The 26,106-nt window shown below is 39.2% G+C and overlaps 2 protein-coding genes across 6 annotated transcripts in view; one reads left to right on the forward strand and one right to left on the reverse strand.

Moving 5' to 3' along the window:
• The first annotated feature begins 1,705 nt into the window (after positions 1-1,705).
• Positions 1,706-9,157, forward strand: ATP4B (ATPase H+/K+ transporting subunit beta). Its single transcript, XM_054272089.1, has 7 exons — positions 1,706-1,817; positions 3,231-3,359; positions 5,189-5,302; positions 6,077-6,276; positions 7,595-7,651; positions 8,153-8,242; positions 8,999-9,157. Exons 1-7 carry the CDS (start codon positions 1,706-1,708, stop codon positions 9,155-9,157), a joined length of 861 nt encoding a protein of 286 aa, XP_054128064.1.
• Positions 9,158-18,454: 9,297 nt separating this feature from the next.
• The window catches only part of TFDP1 (transcription factor Dp-1), a 37,618-nt gene continuing 29,966 nt past the window's right edge, over positions 18,455-26,106 (reverse strand). For all 5 annotated transcript variants that reach the window (XM_054271849.1, XM_054271848.1, XM_054271850.1 and 2 more), the window contains exons 8-12: positions 24,762-24,830; positions 23,328-23,479; positions 22,603-22,769; positions 21,953-22,034; positions 18,455-19,778 (exon numbers count right to left, since the gene is read on the reverse strand). In XM_054271849.1, the coding sequence (XP_054127824.1) occupies positions 19,631-19,778; positions 21,953-22,034; positions 22,603-22,769; positions 23,328-23,479; positions 24,762-24,830 (618 nt within the window). In that variant the 3' untranslated portion in view covers positions 18,455-19,630. The remainder of the gene's footprint in view (positions 19,779-21,952; positions 22,035-22,602; positions 22,770-23,327; positions 23,480-24,761; positions 24,831-26,106) is intronic.

Consider the following 26,106-nt stretch of genomic DNA (forward strand, 5'->3'; position numbering starts at 1 on the left):
AGTAACAAGTGTCCCCTGACAAATTACTGCAATGTGCAGGAGCCCTTCAACAGAGCCCATGGAACAGCAATTGCGCCATCCTACCTTGATGAACCACTTCAGGCAGGCAGTGTTCATTTTCACTCATGCACAAACTTTCCAGGAGAATCCCAGATTTGTCACAGCTGCACATGGATGCTGCCCATGGCTCAGCCGTGCCAAGCATCTGGCAATTCACCAAGTTCCAAGTCAGCTTGCTTGTAAGGTGGTGGAAAATCCCCAGGTTCCCAATGGGAAACTTCTACACTCAGAACTCTTGCACTTATGAAGGTTCTGCTCTTGATGGCCCTTTTCTCTTCATGGTCTTTGTTGCTGCAAAACAGAGGAGGGACAGGGGACAAGTCAAGTCCATGAAGGAGACATGGCTTGGCAGCAGGCTCTCCACATACTCAGCATGCAGCACACAGCCCAGTGTCCCCTCTGAGCCCCTCATGCTGCCACTTGGATCTCACTGAAGACATAATTAATATTTTTGCATGCATTCCCTGGTCTGTGTCTTGGAAGAGGGGACAGCTCACCAGGACTTTTTGTGATATGAAACAGGGGAGACCTATTGCATGCTCAGGGACAAGGGGTAATGGCCTTCAGCTGAAGGAGAGCAGGTGCAGATCAGATGCTAGGAAGAAATTCTTTGCTGTGAAGGTGGTGAGACAATGAAACTAATTGCCCAGAGAAGCTGTGGGTGCCCCATCCCTGGAAGTGTTCAAGGCCAGGTTGGATGGATCTCTGAGCAAGCTGGTCGAGTGGAAAGTGTCCCTGTCCATGGCGGGGCAGGTGGAACTAGGTAATCTTTATGGGCCCTTCCCACCCAAACCATTCTGTGATTCTGTGACTCTGGCTTGACTGAGCTGGGCTGTGTCCCAGTGTCAGCACTGGCCCCTCAGGGATGCCACTCCATACTGGTCGCAGCTGGATGTCCACGTGCTGAGTGCTGCACTGTGGTTCCAGCTGTCATGCAGTTGCCATCTATCCCCCAGCCCTCCCCAAGCCAAAGCACAGCTCCCCACCTGGCTGCTGTGTCAAACTGGGTGATGTGGAATTGGAAAGCCTCCATGTTTGCCGACCAGTCCTCTTGTCTCACAGACTGGTGGATGTGGTGCACTCTTAGTAAATCCCAACCACCTCCTTGTCTGCTTGCAGAGAGCTCCCAAAAGGAGTTGCATATTTAACAAGTAATTACTCATTTTCTAACCATCCACTCTGCAATACCCTATGTCCCAACAAATGGCTACACATTGTAGTAGGAGAACTGTATCTACTACTTGCACGTTACTTGGAAAAAAAGAAAAAACAAAAAAGAAAACCAAGAGAGAAACAAGTTCTCCATTGCTTTATCTGCTCTGATAACAGCTATCACACAGAGTCTATCGCAAACCCTGCAGGCAATTGGCAAAATGCGTAACTCTGCTGACCTGCTAAGGCACTCAAGAGAAAGGAGAAGGGCATTTGATAGGAACAAACTTTCCCTTGCCAGCACTATCAGCACCCTTTATAAAGGCTGATAGTGGTGAGCAGGGGCTTTCATTGGCACAGGAAGCAATCTCGGTCACCTTCAGTGGAAAAGAAGGTATAAAACCCAAAGTCTTTTTCTTGGTCGACTGTCTGGGCACTGCTTGAATTTCTTAGTTTCCACGAAGGACCCATTTTTGGGAACTTTTCTGAGAAAATGGCAACTTTAAATGAGAAGAAGACCTGCAGCGAACGTATGGCAGATTTCCGTCGTTTTGTCTGGAATCCAGAAACAAAGCTCTTCATGGGAAGGTCCTTAATTAACTGGGGTAGGTTTGCAACTGCAAGATTCTTCTCTTCTTTTCTGGTATGCTTAAAAACTGTGGCAGGGGGCTGTCATCCTAATGAGTGGGACACAATGTAAATGTGTTGAAGTCAGCAGTTCTCATAAGTGCTTCTAAGCCACTTTTTGGGCAGCTCTGTGAGCTGGATCAAGTAGATCAAAACATTGATCCATGTAGTTCCTGCAAATGTATCACTTCAAAGTGGTTTTGAACAAAATACTTTAAAAAAAAACCTAAAACATTAACAGGAAAATTATTAGTAGCTAGGGGTGATGGTAACAGGGTGGTTTTGACATAGTAAATGAAAAGGGGGTTCAGGTACATGGAGAAATTTACATAATGGGTGAGTTTTTCCAATTCTTTGGAAACAAGTTTTGTTTTTCTGAAATTCCTTTCTGAATTATTGTCTGCTCAGTAGATCTTGTTTCTTATCACTCATGCTAGCATGTATTTCATGCTAGCAGGTATTTCATACCAGCATGTATTTCATACTAGCAAATCTTTCAGCTGAGCCTCCCTTCCCACAGCCAAACTTGTGTCTACACTGCTGATCTGTATTATGATCTATGTTCTGGGAAGGGTGGCCAGGACCATTGTAAGGAAGATCCACACTCTTCCCACAGACTGTAGGAGTAGCTGCAAGTTTCCAGGTGACTTTTTCCTGCCTGTGCATGTAGTTTATTGGCTACTCCTAAAACCAGAATTTGACAGATGATGCAACTGGAATCTCAGCCTTTCCAGCTGGTAGAGAAGAAGGTGCTACAAGGCACCTATGATTACAAGTAGAGGTTTCTAATAGCACCCCTCCAAAACAACCACTGGCTGCTTGTACAGCACCAGCCACGTGTAAGACACTTCATTCACATCCAGACAGAAACACAACGTCAATCTTACATTATCTCACAGCAGAATAAAGTAGCAAGATGGCACATTTTGCTGTTGGTGATTTCAGCTGTATAAGGCAGTGAAATGATATGGGTCTAAAACCAACATGCCTGAAGTATTGCCATCTGTCATCCAAACAACACAAGGAGCAACTTGGGTTTGTCAAAAAACACCTCATCATCTGTGTGGCTTAGCCCATGTGTAAAAAGTAGATAAATGGTCTTAATATGTGAAATTACTTCAAGATGCCACATAACCTTTAAGCTTTAAATAATCTGAGCTCGCATCAGCTCCTTCAAAAATCCTTGTAGAACTATACAATTTTTTTCTAGAAGAATATTTTTTGAGTGTAGAGAAAATACTCCAAAGCACCTGTCCCTTTACAGGGAGAACTTCCCTGGGGACAAAGGTGGAAAGGAGATAGCAGCTGCTGCCAGGATCATCCTGGCTGCAGAGAGAGCACTGCACAACCTTGCTCAAAATTTGAAATTCTGCCTTCATTCTTTTCCACAGTGTGGATCAGCCTCTACTACCTGGCTTTCTATGTGGTGATGTCGGGGCTGTTTGCACTCTCCATTTATTGCTTAATGAGGACCATCAATCCCTACGAGCCAGATTACCAGGACCAGCTGAAATCCCCAGGTACTGCCAGGGTCCCACAGCAGCTGCTCAGGGCTGGGCTGGGCTGAGAGGCACTGCCAGAGCCCAGGGTTGAGGGCAGACCAACGTGGAATACATCAGGTCAATTCTGCCCACACAACCCCTGCAAAGTTTAACCTCTGCCTGAAAACACTTTCAGGCTTTAAAAGAAAATCCGCACATTTATTTATGTATTGATACATGGATATACTTATATATCAATCTATTTATGAATATATTATATGAAAAATGAAGAGATAGATAGATAGATAGATAGATAGATAGATAGATGGATGTGGGATCTCAGCACCTCAGGACTGATGTGCAGAGTGACCGAGATCACCCTTGGGGGGCTCGGGAGTCCTGGAATGTTGCCAGAAGTGTCTGGTGGCTGGACTTTGATCCTACACGGGAGACGACATCTGTATGAGGATGGGAGGATTTCACTGGGGTAAATGGTGAAGGGATAAGTTAATTAGAGTGTAAAACACAGGGTTTAGGATTTCTGTACAGGGGGGTTTAGAGAAGTAAGATGGAGGAATTGGGGCGTGTCCTGTCCTCCTTCTTCTTCTTCTTGGCCTCCATCTTCTGTGGTGATGGTGGCACTTTGGGATTGGTTATTACTAAAAGTGCACTGGTCAATAAGGGTGAAAGGTATTGGAAAGAATAGGTAAATATTGTATACGTAATTTTGAGTATAAAGATAAGTGACCGCCCCAGGGGCTCGCAGTGTGCACGTGGCTGGCTTGCTGTGCGGACCTCTGTCGGGCAGAGAGAAAATCTTTTAGATAAACAACCAATAAATACTGAAGTCCGAGAAAGACCTGAAGCCTCTTCTCGTCCTTTGAAGCGTGGGCTGCCCAAGGCCATATCCGAGCCTTTCCAGGCCACAAAACAGCCGGAGAAACCGGCAGATAGATAGATAGATAGAGATATATATAAATTTATTTCATCTTGCTATTGGGATGATCAGTGCCTGCCTGTAGCAGGTCACCTTCTCTCCCCATGGGCAGGGTTCAGTCCCTGGGGAAGTCCTAGGTTCTACTCCAAACCCCCAAGCACCACAGAGGGCTTTGGAGTGCCCAGCAAGATGTAGAGGCGATGGGGTGAGCAGCCTGGGGTGGGTATTTCCATGCTTGTCAGCACCATGGAAAGTCCCTGGGAGAGCAGGAATACCTTGCCAGCAGGATGTGCTGTGCCAGTAGTCAAAAAAGAAAAAATAATATGAAAATGTGGGATTAGGAATTCAGATTTGTGGGACATGAAAAGAGATGGGGGAGATGATCAGAGACCACACACTGCTAAAATTTCACACCCCAATGGCCTGTTTCCACAATGGGAGGGGAAAAAAACAGCCCTAGAAATGATTGTCAGATGCTTTTGTGTTTTGAAGTTTCCACTCCCATATTTAACAAGTTTGGTGTTTTCTGGGAAAATAATTCCTGTGATATATTATGTGTGGCTTTTTCAAAAGCTGTTTCTCATGCTGCTGTATGATCTGTTTCTTTAACCTGATATGACTGCTATTGCTAACAAGTCCTGGGGAAATCCAGTGCAATTTCTGGAAAGATTTTACAAGCTGTTCTTGTAACAGCATGGATATATGGGAAAAGAAAATAATTCAGCAGCAGCACAGGCTTTAGGGTTTTGGTTGAAAAACTCAGAGCTGAGGTGATTTCTGAACATGGTTAAATCCTCCCCAAAAAGGCTGAAGGATCTTATACACTTAGAATGAGTCTTGATGCAGCATAATTGGTACTGTCAATTAAAATAAACAAATCTGAGCCTGGCACCTCTCCTCTGCTTTGTGTTCCCCTTTCCTCCTCCTGAAGGTGTAACCTTACGACCTGATGTTTATGGGGACAGAGGACTTCGAATTTATTACAACGTATCGGACAACAAAACCTGGGAAGGTTTAGTGACAACTCTTCACACTTTTCTGACAGGTAAAAATGAAGTTTCTTGCATAATACCGAAGAAAGGTGCCGCCTTATCTCCAATACTATGTCAGAGAACCTTAAGTCAGTACCTCCATTTTACATTTGTCCTTCTCAAATCACAGATTTTGAGTGGGAAGTGCATCTTCTGAAAGGGATGAGCAAATCACCTCATGAATCTATAAATCAAATGTATTTACACATCTATTAAAATCCAGACTCTGCTTTAGGGCTTTTACTTTGTTTAATCCTAAACAGCCTTAATAAAATAGACCAATAGGAAGTCTGAAGGAAGAGGGAGGACAAAAGGTCTTCAAAATTAATCTCATCTAAATTAATCTAATTAATTTGTCTATGACTACAAACATCAAAGTGCCATAATAAATCTCATAATGCATGGTGTCTTCAGGAAATAGTCAAAGTAGGTAATGTGCTCCATTTGCCTGCTCATGTCTTAGCATGTTTATATTGAGCCTTAATATTATAATTCTTCATGTTTCTCACACACATATTGAGAAAAATTATATTTGAAATTTGCTTTATATGGCACTATCAACACAAGCTGCTAGTCTTAACTCAATTTGATCTCTTTTATTTTGCTTTGCTTGGATATTCCAAAAAAATCCCCAAACCACAACAAAACTGAACCAAACCCCTAAACAGTTTAAGCTTTCCTTGTTCCAGTCTCCCAGGATAGAATCTCCAGCCTGATGTTGTGATGTATAATTTGCATATGAAAAGCTTCAGAGGGGATTTTTTTTCTTTCTTCCTTCACACATCTAGCATATACCCCAGCTGCTCAGCATCTGAACATCAACTGCACCAATAATACCTACTTCATCCAGGACACCTTTGATGGCCCAAATAACACAAAACTATCCTGCAAATTCACCTCAGACATGCTTCAAAACTGCTCCGGCATCACAGATCCAACCTTTGGATATCCAGAAGGAAAACCCTGTTTTATTATAAAAATGAACAGGGTAAGTACAAGGTCAAGGTGCTGAGCAGAAAAAATTAAAAGTAGCTTGAGTCTCCACTGGGGAGCTGCTGTCTCTCTGCTGCCATGGGTTCTAAACCTGCTTTCTACTGGGAACCAAAAATCACATGCTGTTCCCTGCCAGACCACTAGAGTTACCAGGGAAATCCTCAGACTTTTTCACCATTCCTACAAAAGTAAAATAGGACCATGGTCTCTGAAAACGGTCTCTCTACAGTTTAGATTAAGTTAAGTTTCGTTTAGTTGGTGCCTCTGCAGGGCTCTCATCCCACAAACGAGCACCAGAAGAGTTTCCTCCTGCAATACCTCGGCCCTAGCTGAGGGCCTTCAGCTGAGGCACCAGGATGTGGCAGTAACTGATGTGGTTTCAGAGAGGTGGTATCTTATTTCTCCAGGCGGCAAAGAAAATCTTCAGAAGAACCTATAAAACCAAAATTCAAACCTGGTGGATATTTTTCTCAGGGAAAACCACAAACACGTTTTTTGGAAAATAATAAAGGGAATTTTCAATGCTTTAGGGTTTTTTTCGGGATGTAGACAAAGGCATAAGCACTTTGTATTTCTTTTTGGGTGAAATTCTGAGCCTTCTGATTCAGTTTCTGTAGAAACAGAAGAGTTCAAGTTCCCCTCCAGTTTCTGATAGACAAAACCACTGTATTTTTTGTTTGGTTTGCACCTTAGGCATTTCCAAAAATCTGTGCAAGCTCTAACCAAGAGGGGAGCTGCATCTCTGACTCTGGCTGGTGAAACAAGCACGTTCCAGAAATGTCTTCTTTAGCAAGACTGGGTGCCATCCCCAGCAGGGAAACGATGTGGATAGTGACCAGGGAGCTTAACCTCCTTTACTTTTGCTTCTACAGGATGCAACCCCACTAGTTTTGTAGCATCCAACCAACTCAAGGGTTTTTCTGCCAAAACCAAGGTTTTGTAAGACAGATAAGATCAAAAGCATGGATATTCAGCTTTTCCTTAAGTGACACACAATTACTGCTTTAAGAGAGCCCTGGCTGCAGGGGCAGGTGGTATGGGTGGGTAATGAGCTGGACTCAGAGGAGGGGCATTGCTGCTTGCTCTGGCCAGGCCAGATTTTATCAGCAGTGCTCATCCCAGGTAATGCCGAGTCCTGCCGCCTGAATATCCAGCACAACAGTTTCTCACCTACATAAATTAGATTATTTGTTGGAGATAGTCTTACACAAGAACATATTAAACCTCAATTGAAGCTCAGCTCTCAAATAATTGATTGCCCAGTTTTATCTCAAAGCTATTTCCAAGATGACCAAAAGTATTTTCTTTTTCAGATTATCAAGTTCTACCCCGGCAATGGCACTGCACCAAGGGTGAACTGCTCATATGTGGTAAGGCTATGAGGGCTGGGTCACACATTTCCAGCACTGACCAGAAAAAAACCCTTGCAGCTCTGAAAATCAGATCCCAAATACTTGGAATATTCTCAGTTCTGTGCCAGTTCTTTCACTAACTGACATGCTAAGGAGAAAACCTCCACGTTTGCTTTATTTTAAACCACCTGAAAATTTGCATTTCCGGGCTGCAGGGAACATTTGCAGTTTGCTCTCAGCTCCCCGTAGTGACGGTCACACCTCAGCGCAGCTCCCTCAGGCCCTCGGCAGCTCCAGCTCACTGAATTCCCTGCTGCTATCAGAGGACACTCGCCTGCTTTTCTTGGCAATTGTACCAGCGGGAGATTCCCACTTTTATTTGAAAAATAAGAGTGGTGTTAACAGCCTGCTGAACTTGAGCTTTAACACACACTTCGCAGCCCCGAGACACTGGCCTGGGGCTCGCCGATGATTCCCTCAGCACAGAGCTTTCTCCTGTCTCGTTTTTGCCAGGGTGAGGAGGAGTCTCGCCCGCTGGACGCGGATTACTACCCTGGCAATGGCACCTTCAGCCTGCATTACTTCCCCTACTACGGCAAAAAGTCCCAGGTGGGTGCTCCTGTCTCGGGGTCTCTGCTGGTCAGAGTGATCCCGAGGTAAATGAGAAAGTCTCTTTTCCCAGCCCAGCGCTCAAAGGAATCAGAACTCTTCATTGCTCGGTCTCAAGGTTGTTTATTGTATCTTATCTATAGAATTCTTTCTCCTGGCCTGCCGAGGTCTGCACAGCACTCTGCCTGCCTCCCGGGCCGTGTTATCTTTATACACTAAAACCTACGTGTACAATATTTACAATTACTTTCCAATATCTATCACCTATGTTAGACAGCGAGCTTCTACTCTAAGCCAATCTAAAAATGCCAACATCACCCAGAAGATGGAGGCCAAGAAGAAGAAGGAGAAAGGCTGGACACACCCAGATTCCTCCATCTTGCCCGCTGAACTCCCATTCTAAAAACCCCCAAAACCTTTTCACCCTGTGATAAATTCACTATCATTCTACTTAAACTTCCGTGGCTCGTAATTCTTCATATAAGGTTGGTAATTGTTTTTTCCAAGGGCTAAATCAAAGGCACAGGGGTCTTGGTCTCTGAGCCCCCTGGGCAGGGGCTCGAGTCCTCCAGGGCAGCCAGAGGAATTTCCTGGGTTCTGACACTTCTGTACTTAACTTTTCTTTCTCTTTACGTCAGGTGAAACATATGGAGCATCTTTGCAATCCTATGAGAACTGGAGAGGCTATTTTCAAACTGGTAGTGTTTGAAATTTTAAGTATTTTCTTTTAAATTTTTTTTTAATTTCTCCTTCTAGCCCAGCTACAGCAATCCCTTGGTAGCTGTGAAATTTCTCAACATTACGAGGAATGTAGAATTTAAAATAGTGTGCAAAGTCATTGGAGCTGGAATTACCTTCAATGTTCATGATCCGTATGAAGGCAAAGTGGAATTTAAACTGAAAATAGAAGACTGAGCAGCAACAGAGACACTTCTGGAAACTGTATGAACAGTAAACTTAACTATTATCACACTCATTGATATTTATTTTCTCACTATGGTTCCCATATAAATTACAGTGCAAGGAGACATTTTATACTGCAGGATGGCCTGTAGAGCTAAAAATCAAGATCCTCCTCTCAGTGTGTAAAGATGAAGATTATCTCAATGTACATAGCTTAATATTTCATGGCTACAGGATGCTGCTGCCTTCATGCAAATAATTGTACAAAATAAGTTTCCCCCAAAGGGTGCAGCTGTGCCTTCAAAGAACATAAGTATAGACTTAAACAACCATTTTCAATCACTTTTCAAACCATAATAAATAATTGATGTATGGTACTAAATCTTGGTTATCGAGAAATTAGATAGCTTGAAAAGGAAATCAATACTTGGAAATACTAGGAAGTAATTAAATTTTCAATCTCTCTTGTATAGGATGTATAAAAAAGTATTAAATTTATCTGTATCCCAATGCATTGGCTTTTTTCACTGGTCAGCTGAGCCAGATTTTTTTAGTTGACAAATCAAAGACTGCAAAAGAAGTGAACTTGAAGTCTGTCCTCTAGCTCACAGATTTCACTGTACCACTCACCTCTGTGTATATAACCTAATAAAAATGACTGGTAAGGCTGTAACATCCAGTTACATGCAGGAAACTCTGCATTTACCTAGAGGCTGTAATTTGTGGGGTTTTTTTTTTTTGTTTGGTGTTTTGTTGTTGTTTAGTGTTTGTTGTTTTTGTGATGGTTTTATTTGTTTTATCCAGTAGAATAGCCCTGTATTGTAATGATAAATTTTGGGTTACTTGGAGTAATCTGGAAGATGCTGAAACAACACTAAATCTTTAAATGAATCCAAGCTTTGAGAAGTCTGACTGTATCACATATAATACAAAGAGACAGCATTGTTGTGTAGGTTTATGTTACCTGAAATCCAGGATGCTCCAGCCAGAAAAAGAAACACTGCACATTAAAAAACAAAACAAAACAAAACAAAAACAAACAAACACCAAAAACCTTCAAGAGCAGAAATCATTTTACACCTTCACTGCCTGGAACATTTCAGAAAGCAAGATGTAACAGATCACCTCCTGTACCACAGCACCGTTCAGCCAGCCAGCTTGTAGACAGAATCCAGTTTAAGGGGAATATTTCATCTCCAAAGCCACAAATTATATGTGAGCCTTTCTTGGAAAAATTCTTCATTTCAAAACAGTAAGAAAATGCTTCCTCATATAAAAACTTTTTCCCCCCAGGCCTTTCCTGTTTCAATTTTTACAGTGCAGCTTTGCCTTTCTTCTGAGAGACAATGAAAATCAATTTTATATCCTTTCTGGAACACAGGTCTCCCTCTGTGCATCTTTCCAAAATGACATGGAAAACAATAAAATACTTTTGATAACAAAATAGTAAGTCATGTTCAAGATGGGTTAAATGTTGTCTACGAAAAGAACATTTAAATATTTCCAAGAAAACAGGAACTCTTCCCTTGATGCTGTAACAAGGGCAGACTCTGCTTGACTGTTTTTAGTATCTACAGCTTGCACTGAGCTGGTGAATGAAGTGGCACAAGCTCACAGTCCAGTCAGGCCTACAGCCACAGCACAGGAATATGCTGAACAATTCCCTATGGATTGTGTGCCTGTAAAACCACAGCTTCAGAACAACAGCCTAGACCAGCTTCACACACAGTCCTGTGATGGGATAAACAGAGAAAGGGAAGTGTCCTTGTGTTGATCAAATGATGATGCATTCTGACATCAAAAAAAAGATCCACCAGATCTGGTTCTCTAAGTACAAAGATTGCCATTCTGAAGTTAAATGTTTCTTTAACTTCCAGCCATCTGAGATCATTCCCTTTCTTTACTGAAATTGGAAATGAAACAAAGAGCAAGGTTTGTGGCTAGTGTAGCTGAAGTAGAAAAGTGTACTTAATATTAGCCTGCCCAAACCCCAAACGCAAGCACACTTAAATAGCAGAATGCCCATCATGCAAATATTTTGTAATACTAGTTACTGTAGGCACAGCCCCACACTGTGTACAAGCATGTCATCTAGTGAGCACAGCTGCACTTTGGAGGCACACAAATGACAGAAGTTATGAGATACAGACCAAAATAAGCACATGGGAAGGAAAACAGGCAGGGCATCCTGCCCAAACCACAAGAAGCATGACTGGCAAAAGCTAAACAAGCTAAAAAGCAGCTGAATCCAGGGGAAGGAGGCCAAGAAGCAGGAAACACCACCAATGAGAAGGAAGAAATTAAGAGAGGAAATTAATTTCCTCTCCCTAAGAGCCCTCCAGCCTCATCACCTTCACCCAGAGACTGGGAAGACCTGGGCCACCAGTGCCAGCTGAACAGCAGCAGCTGCAAGTTCCAGTGCAGTCACAGTTAATTTAGTGTTAGAGACTGACAAGTGTTACAGACTAACAGTTGTATACACACAGCAATAATTATTGCTGTGCAGGAGCTAACATTAGCACAAAGTGTGTTAAGGAATTAATTTAAAAGCTTTGTTTTCAAATTTGAAACCAGACACTTTTATCAGTCTTTTGAGCACTTTCACTGCAAGAGTCCAATTCCCTGCGAGAGAGATACACATGCATTCAAAAACATATATAAATATATACATATGTATATCTAAGTATATGTAGATATAATATACACAGATTATACATAAATTCAGCTGCAATAGTAGCAGTATTTGATTAGACCAAACAATATAAATAGGGAAAAAACCTCATCAGGCTACATGGGAAACTGAAGCAGCAGATTTAGGAATGAATTGCAAGCAAATGCAAATTCCTGAGTTTAGTTAGATGCAGATCAGCTAGGATGGGGATGGGGATGGGTGGTTAATCCATGTCTCTGGAGCAGTGCAGGGGCCAGCCAGGAAGGCAATATCAGAGACCACACAGTGGAGAAAAGGCATGGGGAAGGCAAAATAGGCCATGAAACTAATACATTAACACCATGAATTTTTATATCAAATAAGTTTTAGTTTCCAGACTTATCTGCCAAAGGTGTTAAATTAAATGCTCGAAGATCAGTGTGAAAAGAAACACAGCAGCTGCTTTCAGATGCACTTTCCACACCTCCTTTTTATAAATATTCATGGCAGTAGTAAATTATTGAAGTGTAAAATCCTAATGTCTGTTATTAAAATAATGAGTGGAGAAAAACACTGAATACAAGCACCTTGATGCTTAAAGGACTTTGTGCTATGGCTATGAGACTACAGCAGGTTCAAAGCCTCCTCTGCCTTTCAGAGCTAGATATCAATAATTGAGTCTTTGCTTAATGGTCTCGTATGATGTCATTGCTACTGCACTTGGGAATTCCTCCCACCATTTCACAGAGCTGTTTTTAATCTCTTACCTGTAATAAAAGTCAAGCAGAAATTGATTCTGCAACAAATAAAGCTGTCTAACCATGTGCTACTTTCAGAAATTGGATGTAAAGTAACAGCTACATCAATAATGCTTGCAGTAAGCATTTTCTGCTGTGCACCTCAACTCCCTTCACAAGCTTCATTTCTTTCAGGCACAAAAGCTCAAGCTCCAACAAGATTATTATGTTTAAATTAAAATACATATGTGCATGAAGGAAAAGGTGCCCTTTTTTTCAATTTGATTAGAAAGACTCTTCTCAAAGGGAAGACTTTTCACTTTTCCTCCAATGCTTTTTTACCAGAGTGATAACAATGGATGCACCAAAGTTCTCATTATTTTAAGAGCATAAATTGGGCTGAAAATTTCCTTTTTAGGATCCTGCTACACCTCTGAGAAAGAACTGAATTCTGGAGAAACACTTGGCATAACACCATTCATTAATGTGTATATTTATTACTATTATAACAGTCCTACTATTACCAGTGTGGGAATGTGATCATTCCAATAAAAATATGTTCCAGCAATTTATTACTATCATGAACTAGGTAACTCATTTTAATTACTCAGATTTTAAGTTCCAGTTCTTAAATATCCCCCCAGATATTGATGAGCCCGTTAAAATGGTATCTTTTGTGTGACCTAACACAAATCCACTAATTTCTGCATTTCCCCCCTTTTTATTAAACAAGCCAAAATAAGTCTTCCTTAAATCTCATAGTAATAGATCTTGACCTTAGGAATAAAATAACTGGGGGAAGGGCTTTTTTCCTGATTATTTCCTGATTCTTCCAACATCCTTTTGAAATGATGATGCTAACAAGTATGCAGCTGCTCACTGCTGGTCTCACTGAATGCATCTGGATGTAACACCATTTTCCAATCTATTACTAGTTTTACCTACACATCCAAATTCAGATTAGCTAGTTCCTTACAAAACAGTATAGGACACATGTGGAGTTATAATCTACATTGACGCCCTGGGTCATTTTTAGGATCCAAATTTCCAGCACAGTCTTTAGATGTAAATGTAAATGAACCTTGAATTCTTTCTTCACAAGATGTGGAGTTTAACCACAACATTTCTAGACATGACCTGCTTGCCAAACAATTCACATCAATCTCTCCTCTTCATTGTTTACTTCTTTTCGAGCCAAAAATACTTCAGAGTCTTTTAAAATTTTCTTCTGGGTTATTGAAGAAATTGTTAAATGGGAGTACAGTGTTACTTGCTGCAGCTGTTCAGTCAGTAATGATGACACAAAAATGATTCAGCAGTAAATAGTTCATAACCTCTTAACATATAATCTGGAGATATTGTAAAACATATTTGCAATCAGAATGCAATGAAATGAAAAGGTTTAAATATGCTGAAGCATAGCCTTTGTTTCCCTAATCAGCTAAACATTTGCAATCTCCTCCCATATTCATTTGATAAGATCCATTCTGTACTTTGTCATTAACAATTAATCTTCCAGGCTTCTAATTTTCTTCTAGCTGTTTTTTTCAACAGTTTTCCTCATGCAAGATTCAGGGCTGATCTCAAGCTGTCTAGACCACACACATTTGGACAGGACTTCCTCACATTTTTGACACTTTTTACTTTTCCACACTTCAAAAACTGGCACTAGCATTATTTTAGTTTGTAAGAAATATTCAAAGGTTCATTAAAAATCAGCATCAGAAGTTGTGCAACTTTAATTACTGGAGCTGCACATACTCTTAAAAGTTTTAAGAGTATGTGCTTACTGTTCTGCTTTATTTTTAATAAATTCTCTCAAGTTTACATGAATAAAGAAGAGGAACTTGCCTGAAGTCTGAAACCTTGCTGTCTTTTTAACATGCTACAATACAGATGCTCTGACCAGGTAGGGCTGATGAAACTGCACAATTTATAGCAATGTACCACGATGTGTACACAGCAATCAGATAAAATAAAATTGAAATTTTAATTTTAAGTTTGGCTTTCAACATGTTGAAAACATCAAAAAAATTAACAAAAGGTCATGGCAGAACAAAGAAAAGCATTTGTAATGGTATTACAGGGGTGACTTTCAATTAACACCAGCCTCTCTTCTTTGCTCTCTTCCACATCAGAACATTCTGCCTTTACCACAGCTAAGCTGTGCATCAATAATCATCATGATTTTCTCCAAGTGTTGTTTCACGAAGTGCTGACATTCACTGAATGTGAGGACAGCAGGTCCCAGCTGAGTGAGAGGCAGATGGTGCCAGGTGAGAACTATCACCATGCCAGACAGGAATTTCCAGTGTAACCAATGTCTGAAGTCAGAAACACCCTGCAATGCTGCTTGTTGCCCTTCCTCATTCTGCTCTCAGCATCAGTCTTAGAAACTTCATCTTGAAGCAGTCTTCACTTCTACCTGCACATTTAAGCACCTTTTCCATCAGTTTGGTACCTTTTGGCAGCTTCTGAAGATAAGCTGAGCTTCCATTCATTTTCTGACGAGTCTGGCAAGCCAGATGACCCATTTGGTAGTCTGTTCCCAACAATGACATTTTCTAACATGTTCTTTCTTTTCTTTCCCTCTCTGTTATGGCATCCATTAGGTAATTCAAGCTAGAAGGCATCTCAGGTTGTCTCCTGTCCAGTCTCTGCTCAAAGCATGCTCAGCCATGAGGTCAGACTCTCCATTGCTTAGGGCTTTTCTCCTGTCTGGTCTTGAAAACCCTAAGGATCGAGTCAGCACAACCTCTCAGGGCAGCCTGTTCCACAGCCTGACCATCCCAAGCTGTTCCTCACACTCAGCTGGAAACTCTCCCATTTCAGCCTGTGTGTGTTGTCTGCCCATCCTGTCCTCACACACCCCTGTGCACTGGCTCCACCCTTGCAAAAACCTCCCTGCAGCACTGCAAGGCTGCCATTAGGTCTCTGAGGCTGCCTCTTCTCCAGGCTGAACAAGCTGCTCTCCCTCAGCCTCTCCTCATACAGAAGCTGGCCCAGCCCAATGAACATTCTGGTAACCCACCAGAATCCATGGAAGCTCAAGGGCACACCAAAGGTCAGGAAAAACCTTGGAAAAATCTTAAATCCTAAATTGAGAAAATAAGAACAGGAAATGCTGCTCTCAGTGTGCTGGCTCATCTTTGCTTTTCCTGGTAAATGAATGACACTTAAGGCTTCAACAATAAAGTGTGTGTGACAGCCTCGTGTCTGGAAGCAGACAAGGTTGAGAAGTAGTCATAAAATTATGTAGTCATTTAGTCATGTAGTCATAAAGACAAATGGCCTACTACACTTCTCACAAGCAGACAAGAGAAAAGAAACCCCAACAGTAAACAATTATCTATTGGGGAAAAACTGGATATGCTGTCCTTTGTACTGGTGATCATTCCACTGGTGTTACATCATGTTGGTTGGTTTCCTGGGGTCTTTTTTAACTTTTGCCCTTTCTACATTAAAGCAGCATCCAATTTTCAGATTTCTCATTCATATGAAGATTTGACAACCTATGTATTCACTAATTAAGGAATAAGGAGATTTGTGACAGTACATCCTGTCATTAAATATTCAACTTTTAATTCAAATAAATAAATGGACATCTGTCAAGGGTCAGTACTCTATCAGCTACATTTACTTTTTTTTTCTCTGCAACAGCTGCCACCTTTCGTTGAAGGAAGGTTCAAGTAAAAAAACAAAACCCATCAGTTTCTGAAATCATAACTGCTTCTCTTTGGTTAAGACAAAATCCTATGGGAAAAGCAAAGCAATTATTTGTGAAACAGTTCGAGAAATCCTTAACTTGTTACATATGCCAAAACAGACAGTCTTTCACAGCTCAGGAACACTTCAGAAACTGCAAAAGATGCACACTCCTCCCAGGACTTATCTGCAGGACCATTTCAGAGGCATAAATACACACTTGGCAACTCTTCCTCTTTTCCTCTTCTTCATATCACAAAAAAGTGCTGGCTAAGTAAAGGAATTAAAAGTACATTCCTTTCCTGCCACATTTTACCCCAAACTGAGCCCTTATAAAACAATTCTCATTCCCTTTACCATCATTTAATCTTTCTTAAACCAAACTCCAGTTTTTATCTCCTTACAGTATTTTCTCCCAGTGATTTCCTCAACAATTTCCTATCACAATTTCCTGTTATGTTCTGTTCCTGCTCTTAATCTTCATTTTCCATCTGTACATGTACTTTTTTCAGAGATTAGAACCATACAGTTTAAAGTTATCTTTCACTTTCCAGTTCCTTTCATGCTACACCTGACATTATTAAATACTTATACTCTCTACCTTTCTTTTTCTAAAATAAGTTTCTACTACTACTCCTTTTTGTAGTCTTTGACTAGTCTTCTCTTGTTTTCTCATTCTTTCCAACTTATACCTTCTTCTCTTATTATGTTCCTCTGCAAAGACCCTGCTATAATCTGTTCTTTCTTTACCCTTCCCTGCACATACTTCTTCACATTTCCTTCCTCATCTCAACCTGGCCCCTCACCATTGGTCTCTTTTGCCTTTCTTTTTTCTCCTCTTTCACCAGAACGTTGTAACCAAGTGACTGCTCCAAATCAAGCAACTATTTAAAAAGTCTATAGACTTTCTCTCATTATTGATTGCTGCCTTTACTAGAAAGCTCTCCCAAAACAAAGGTTATACAGAATTGTAGAACTGTTTAGAAGAAAATCTTTAAGATCATCAAGTTCAAACAGAAATAAAAAATAATTTCCCCAAAAGCACTCCAACTTTTAAATTATCAAATTCCATTTCAGATTCATCACCAAGCAAAAGAAATAAAAAAGTAACATCTTAAAAATGTATGTTTTGTCACATTTTCACTCCCAGCGTGACCTTATCTTATCTGAGGACTATTGCACCAATAAGAACCAAAAGAAAACTGTCAGATTCTTTCAGCCTTTTTTCCCTAACATCCCTCTACTCACTCCTTGCAGGTAAATCTTGGATCATACACTAGAGAATGCAAGGGAAAACTGGAATAATTGAAGTTCCTCTGCAAACTAAATTGCCTTTCAACATCGAAGACAATTTGAATCAACTGTATCACCCACAAGAACCCTGTGTTTAGCATTAGCACTGCAGAGAATTGCCTCTTCACTGAGAAGCAAACATCCAATTAGCCTCCTCTCCCCCAGATTTTCCCCAGTCCCACAAAGTAATTTGTTTCATTCATTCATGTTACAAGGTCTGATACAATTTGAAAACCTTCAGCGCGTATCAGCTGTTCTATATTAAAAACACATATCCCCACACAGATTTGTCTATGCATAATCCCTTCAAGAAAAAAACACACTTCACATTTACCACAGGTTTTAAGTGCATCCAGGAGCCCCTACCACAGTCAGCACAGTTATTAATTCTTTGCAGGAACTCTCTGGACATCGTGGAAGTATCAAATCCTGCCTGTGACAGTAGCCTGCAGTGACTGAGCCAGCTCAGTAGCCTCTTACAGGTGAGAGCAGAGGATGTGATCTGACAGAAGGGTTTAAAAAGGAAGCAAATGAAAAGTAGATTAAAAGCTTTTTGGAGGACATAGGAACATGTGACAGAAAGTTAGGACTGAGGAATATGGGATGGAAAGTTAGGACATTAGGCATGGGATATTAAACAGAAGCTAGATAGGAGTACTAAGATCGACCTGTCATGCTGAGGAGCAACAGTGATGAAATAAGGAGGTATGAAAGAAGAGAATATACCGGGTAAGTTATTTCTTTTTGCATCACAAGTTATCAACAGCTCTAAGGGCAAATTACTAAATCAAAGCAAAAACTCTGGGCCCTCTGTAGCACAGATGCAGCATCCCAAGACAGCTAATTCTAGGTCTTGTGACGAGAAGTGAAATGTTCTAAAATAATCCTAGAATTAGAAAAACCACAGAGCTTGTTAAAAATGCCCATGCGCGTTTTATTAATAAAAACTAACAGTGCCAAGGTTAAACAAGTCAAACAATTATAGTCTCTTTATATTTCATAAAATATTACAGAAAAGTTTATTTGTGTTTCAATAAAAAGACTACTGTCTTAGAATAGGCAGCTGACAGTATTTGTGCAGTTAATTGTTTGTGAATAAATTTAAAAAGACTACCACCTGCCCTGAAATTCCTTTTATAAAAATGAACTATTAAAAATGATTGACAAATTTTGAGTTAAAAAACTTAAAACATTCTCTATATTTAATTTCAACTTTATAATAGATTACAGGAAGATGCTTATGAAACAAATACAAACATTTGTTTCAGTACATGTCTTTATATGATAGACTTATAAGTATGTAAACAACTATATAATAAAAAGTTTCCAAAGACTGCCTGTAAGAAATCAGGCAAATTTTACCATAAGCAATAAATCATTCCAAACCTTCAAGACATTTTATATAGCTGCACCAACTGGCAGTAAACATTTGCCAAAAACTTTGTAATTCGTATGTCCCAACATACAGTGAAAAGTATATAAACTTGATGGAATCATAATGTTAGATATAATTTAAGGGAAAATAAGTTCACAACAACATTCCTGGAATTTAACATGTAAAAAAGTAGGACGTATCTTTCTTGTTTGGTTCTTTGGACACTGCATGATTAACAAAAAACACTACTACATTAGCTCACTATCCCTCAAAAAGTGGCATAATCAAAATACACTCCAAATAAATTGCCATTCAGTGTATTCATTTTCCACAGAAGGATAGTATTTTATTTCTCAATGATGTGTCTACATTTTCTTTAGCAAACTTTGAAATAACATTTGGGGCAAAATTCTTTTTCCTTCAAGTAAAAAAGAAATCCCAAACAAAAAACAACCAACAAACCAAAAACCCCTAAAACAAGAGTAAATAAAGGCTCTGCATTAACACACTGGTATCAAAAACACACATCCACACCACATTTAAAAATATCCTACATAAAACAATCCTTGTTTGCTTATCAGAGGTGCAATTTCTAAACTCAGAACTGCTTACCAATATTCTCCTTGGGGGATGGGGCAAAGTAATTTGAGACACTTCTCCCTAGAACAATTTATTCCTGAAGCCTGCTGAATTTTAACAAAAAAATAGTCTACAAGCAAAGGGCATCAGTCGTCATCATCATTTTCATTAAAATCATCGTCATCATCATCGTCATCCCCAACATAAGAAACTGGTGTTTCAACTCTGGAGCCACTATACTGAGATCCATTGGAACTTGTAGCCAACATTCCATCTCCACCATTGGAAAAGTCACTGAAAAAGAAAAAAAATCCAGTTGGCATTGCTTCACGATCTCTCGCCTATCTAGTCCATTCCTTTAATGAATCTGCCACTGCCACTTTATAAACTGTCTTTAGTGTATGTCCAAGCTATCTCCAAAAGGTGAAACAGTCTCAAGTAATTTTGAAGTGGTTTTTATTAGGTTTCTTCCTCTAGTTTTTAATATAAAAATTAAACTTTCTCACAGGCACTTTATAAATATGTTTCTCAGGTTTCTTCTAAAGTACATTTACTGTTAAGGCTACAAAGCCAAGCTCTTTAGTATTTTTGTGAAGCACTGAACGCTTGCAAGTGAATCATGTGTTTCAGAGTCACTAATCTTGAATCAAAGACCTGGAAAATTAATAGCTTTTCCTTAACTCCTGGATAATACTTAGCAAACTGTCATGTGCTGTATTTTCAATTTGAAACTTTTCTTCTCATTGTGCAGTATTTTGTTTTAATAGAGCCAGAAAATTCCTGCCTCCATTATTAATTGCTACTCTGCCAATCTATTTAATTGCCAACTTTCTAAATAGTTTGGTAAACTATTATACTTGACCACAAATTCATGACAATATGGGGTTTTAAATTCGCGAAAATATCTCCCTTCTAAGTATCAAAAGTACAAAATTATCTATCTCCCTTGAAAGACACTCATCATTTAAAAATTGCTTTCAAAAATATATTTGCTAGTAATTTTTTAAATGCTGATCCAGCTAATGCACACATTCAGTCATGCACACTTGCTGCTGTATGGAGCCAATTCAATGGTCTATAATCACACAGAATGAAACTGCCAGGGTACACCCTATAAACTCACAGGAAAAACATATCCAGTAAGACACCTGCAAGCACTTCTGCTGTTCTGCACACTTACTCAGCAGCAAGATACTAAGATATCTGTGAGCTGTAGGCAGATGACCCACAACAGGTCTGCCATCATTATCTGCAAAAGCAGTTTCAAAAGCAAAGAAAACAAAACAAAGAGATTATTCTTGTGTTTTTGTAAACTTTGAAAGTACAAACCCAAAATCCATTCTCCTCTCTTTTAGCTAAAAACAACTGGATTTCATAACGCGAGTATCCTACTGAGTAAGGCAAACAAACTGGGATGAAAGTATTGGTAGCAGCATCTTCAGACTTCTGCAGACTTTCTTTAGAGACCTTGTTAAATAAATGTACAGCCTTTATTTGCCTTGGCAGCACAACTTGTCTTGCCATGAATGTTCATTGCTATTGCCATGAATATTCATATATATCCTATAATTAAATATAATTTGTCATGGCCCTTTTACAAACTCCTAAGAAATGGAAATGTTAGAAGTTCTTGTACTCTCACCAAGATAAAGAACCCCAGTCAGCCTCTGGTTCTCTATTGGTCTCTGGCTAACAGTGGCCTATTCAAATTTCAAAGTCTTAAAAACACATGGTGCTCTTTTTCACTACCCTATGCTCATTACCACAGAAGGAAACTTACTCAAAACAGAGATTTTAGGTACTGTTCAGCATCTCTAAAGATATTTTGGCAGAATTCTCACTCAAGCTTCAGTTCCCTTGCACAAAACATGCAGAACTTAATTTAAGCATTTGTTACGAATGTCAAGCGTTTCAATGATCACAGAACCAATTAGGTTAGAAAAGACCTTAGAGATCACAGAATCCAACTGCTGAATATTTGACTCATTTGACAACCTTGTGGAGCTCACAGAAGGACATATTTTTGATTAATACACTAATAAGAAACTAGTAAGTAACAAAGTTGAATACTAGTTACGCTTTATCACGCTACCAGCTTCTGTGATTGCTGTTTAAAACCCAAAGGTCAAAATATTTTTTTAAGTTAGACACTAATGATCAAGGGTTAATCTTTCCAATACTCTATCTTTAGAGAAGTATCTGTTTTCTTGTCACAAACTCTAAACTAGAAAAAAACCCCAAACAACACATTCAAGAATAACACCACTCTAACTCCTTTCCAGTATACAGGAAAGGATTTCCTTAATGACACTGCTAAGAACCACCACAGAAATGATGTCTGAGAATAAATTTAAAACACATACCCACAGCCTATTTAATCAAAACAGAACTTGCTTCATGAAGCATTTAATATCCAATCTCTTTGATGACCACAGATTTTAAAAACCTAATTGAAAATTTCATCTCACCTGGCTGAAAATCTTGTGCCGTTTGATGCAGAACCTGATGAAGATGTGACATATACACTGCTGATTGATCCCTGAGCCATTTCTGTAAAACAAACAACATGCTTCTCAGGAATCCTTCCAAACACACCCATCTAATTCAGTGGAAATGCTTCATCCTTTAAAGTCCAGAAAAGGAGTCTTGCAGCCCAAACAACAAAACATATTTATGTACTATATCCAAACCAGCATAATTCTAAAAAAGCTAGTGCAAGCAACAATAAAATTTCAAAATACATTTCAAAAACCCATTTGTTTTGAAGTGAGCAAGACAGATGATTTCAGTATTCATCATATGCTTGCACTTTACTACCTTTTGCCTTTTCAAGTGAATCAAGCATAAATACTGTTCTCTTAAAAGAAATACATACTGCAAAGATCTACTTGTGTGGCTTAATGCAAAATGTTTTGCAAAGAGCAACACTCCACTATTTATGAATCACTATATTATTTGCTCCCTAAGATACACTAAAAAGCAGACAAATTTCAGAACTTGACAGAAATCTTTACCAAAAATCAATGGAAATTATCCAATCTAAGGTATATTTTCATGTGTTTTCTTAGGGTCCTATATTAAGGAGGAAAAAAAATCAACTCTTTTTGGTGTAACTAACCTGTCACATATGGTTGCAGAGCTTTAGGAACCAAACTCCTTGCAATTTTTAGGTCCTCTGCTGAACAGCTTCCAGATTCTAGCCCACAAGCCATTCCCATTCGTTTTAGTACTTCTATATCATCATGAATTTCAAATGTATTGTCAAAATTAAATAGATATTCAAACCTGGAGAGGAAAAAATGTCTCAATTAACTTCAACAACTTTAACTACCTTTCCATTTTCAGGAATTGCAGCATTTCAAAAGCTTTACACACAGTGTTAAGTGTGCTAGTGACACATCACATTAAGCAATCAATTTTCAAGATTTATGTATTTGCTTGTGACTGTTTACATTCAGTTTTTATTTAGCTGATGAAAAATACAGCTTTTTGAAGCAAAACTGGAGAACAGCAGCTCTGAAAGTGAAATCCATTTTCAATTCCACTGGCGGCATTCCATGGTGTTAAAGACAAAGGAAAACACTGCTTGGTTAAGTAAGACATAAAATGTCAAGAGAGATGCCTAGTATCTCTAGATAGCAAGTCTTAAATAAGTTATCAGATGTGAATCAATTAGTCTATTGATTAAAAGAATATATAAAACAGCTGTCTGAAGTGCATGCTCTCAATATACAAAAGGCACAGGTAAAGTAAGTTTGTATTTAACCTTTAACAAATCTACATGAACATTTATACCAACTCAGAGCTCCACCAAAGGCCAAATGGCAAACTTTGTTGGCTTACTTGTCATTTGAAATACTGCAGTCGATCACTGTCTTCTTGCTGGTGTTCACAATGATAAAAGGCAGATGGATGACAGAATTGGAGGGGGGAGGTCGGTTTGCCTGCTGCTCTGCCTGACGGTTCCGCTGCACCAGGTTCTTAAAGGCAATTTGCTAGAAAAAGCAACAGTGGTATCAAAGCATGAACGAAGCTTTTAGCATCATGTTAACAAAACTCCTAAGGATTCCAGCAATGATTGCAGAAGTAAATGCAGAAAAGGACAGAGTGTTTACCATATTTCTGCATGTTAAGATGCAACAAGAGTCACAGATCACAGTATTAAAAAAGGCAACCCAGTAAAACTTTACTGAGGAAAAAAAAGCATATTCTACTAACTACACCAGCACAACTCCTTGGACAGATTCCTGGCAGAATGGAGAGAGAACAATAACTGGAAAAATAAATTTTCCCATAGCATCCTATCTCCTCTCCATTTACGCTTCCCTACTAGCTGCTGCACTCCAAAAAATGTTAATACTGAAATTAATTATATACAAAAAAAGTTAATTTTTGGGATTTGAATATCTGGCATTAGGTTTCTGAATTACCCATTTAAGATTAGTGACTTTAACATCTTACCAAAATTGCTTTTTACAATGGAATGTTCCTATTTTAAAAACTAGCAATTTGAATAATTAAAAACCATAGAAACTCAAGTAATAAATCATACAGTAAGCTACTGAACAAAGAAAAATATTTTTCTGGTCACAAAATCAAATGAAATAAACAATAATTAAGACCAAAATCCAAAGCTAACACAGAGACTGAAAAAAATCAGGCAGCTGTCTGTACTTCTGAGATTCTCATTCCCACTGTGTAGGCAACACAGCTACCCAGGAATACATTTCTGTGGACCAGCAGCACAGTGACTTGGGAAATACACTATTGCTTCCCCAGGTGTAGTAAGGGAAATCTGGGAAGGAGTTCAGCCACTGTTTCACAGTGGTCCAGCCACTTCCACACCAGTGGCAGCAAGTCTCCAGCAAGGCACAATGCAGAGCACCATGACAGACAACTTGTACAGTCACATAATTTTATCTATGGATGCTAACACAGAAGAAAATTCTAGATGCCTGTATCTAGTTCAGTTCCTGAACCAAACTGGAAAATTCAGAGGGTATGGTATGAAATACTTCTATCAACATAAATCCTGTTTAAACATACTTGAAACTCCAAATAAATTCATCATAACTGATGGAAGGTTGATGGCATCCCCAACAGCAATGGCCAAGCATGGTCCCAGCTAAACTACAATGTTAAATAAAGCTGCATACACCTTATCCTGAAATTCACCTCTAGCCTTCCTAGAAGTTCCCATCCCTCAGACTGGGATAAAACAAGAGGAATACAGATATAAGTTACCTTGCCCTATAGACAAGAGTACCTTGACTGTACCTGTAGAATGAGTTCTTGTAGCTGAGACTGTTTTTGCTTTATTCTTTCAATTCTTCTCTGTTTCTCCACCTTAAGACAGACAAAAAGGACTGGTCAGTTTGTTGGTTTTAAGTAGCATTTTATGCAACATTTTCTCCCTTTAAAATCATTTCAATACCAGAGCACTGGAGGTAGGAAATATAGCAATCAATCATTAAGGTTGTACACATAATTTAGAGACTTAACTATCAAGATACATCAGTACTACCTATGGACACAAACAAAAAGCAGAATTAGAGCCCTGGGGAATAAAATACAACAACCTGTGAAGAAGATAAAAGCATCTTTGCAAACAGAATGTTTGAGTTATGCCTCAAAGGGTTACTGGAATTCTCTCAAAGAGGCAAAGATAGACAAAAAGGATCTATTTATGTAGAGTTTATTGACATTGGAGGTATTGGAGAAGATCCATCAAAGATGGTTAAAGACAGGAAGCTGCTATGGAGCCCAAGGTTAAGACCTCACAGTATTTAATATGTACTAAATAATAACAGAAGAGCTAAGGGACTAAAAGCTAGGAAATGCACGGCTTTCTCAGTGGATGAAGCTCCCCAGAGATTCCCATGGGGATTAAACTGACAGACTGTTACTCTAACAACAATCAGATTAAGGTGACAAGGTGACAGAATCTGCTGGCAATGCTGGGTTACCTGGCATAGTAAAAAGAGTTTGTCATAAAGCAAACTCCAAGTGTCTTACAGCATTTTGTGATTACATCACTCAAATTATTTCTGGTAAATATAGTGTGGTATGTGTGAGAAAACAAGCTAATGCATGCACACTTTAGAAATAAAATTACATTCAGTAGAGATCTAAAATTGCAGTATCTGCAAAATCCATCAGCTCACTATACTGTGACAGCCAAAAACTTGAATTATTAGGCAAGAAAAAGAGTACCAAACAGGAATTATCACTACATTACTCTATGAAGCAGAATGTTTACATCTTGAATTCTGTAGGTCTGATAGTTCTATTTCAAGACAAGTATATGAAAGAGCAATCAGGATCATCAGTGATACAGAACAGATTTTACACAAGAGAATAATGAATAAATTAGGACTGTACTGAAAGGAGAATGAAATAATGGGGAAGAACATGAGAGAGATCCTTATAAAACAATGAACAGGACGGAGAAAGCGAATAAGGAATGACTAGTTCATCATCACTTCCAATTAAAAAAAATATTCAGCAGATATCAACATATCAAGATGTTCAAAACCAAACAAAAGATATGTCATAAGAAGCTTCTCATGCACCTGAAACTCACTGCCACAAAAGTAATTAAAAAAAAATAAATGAAAAATCA

Source organism: Melozone crissalis, unplaced genomic scaffold, assembly GCF_028551555.1.
Source record: "Melozone crissalis strain CALT ecotype California unplaced genomic scaffold, PUWL_Pcris_2 ptg000013l_1, whole genome shotgun sequence".
Classification (NCBI taxonomy): Eukaryota; Metazoa; Chordata; class Aves; order Passeriformes; family Passerellidae; genus Melozone; species Melozone crissalis.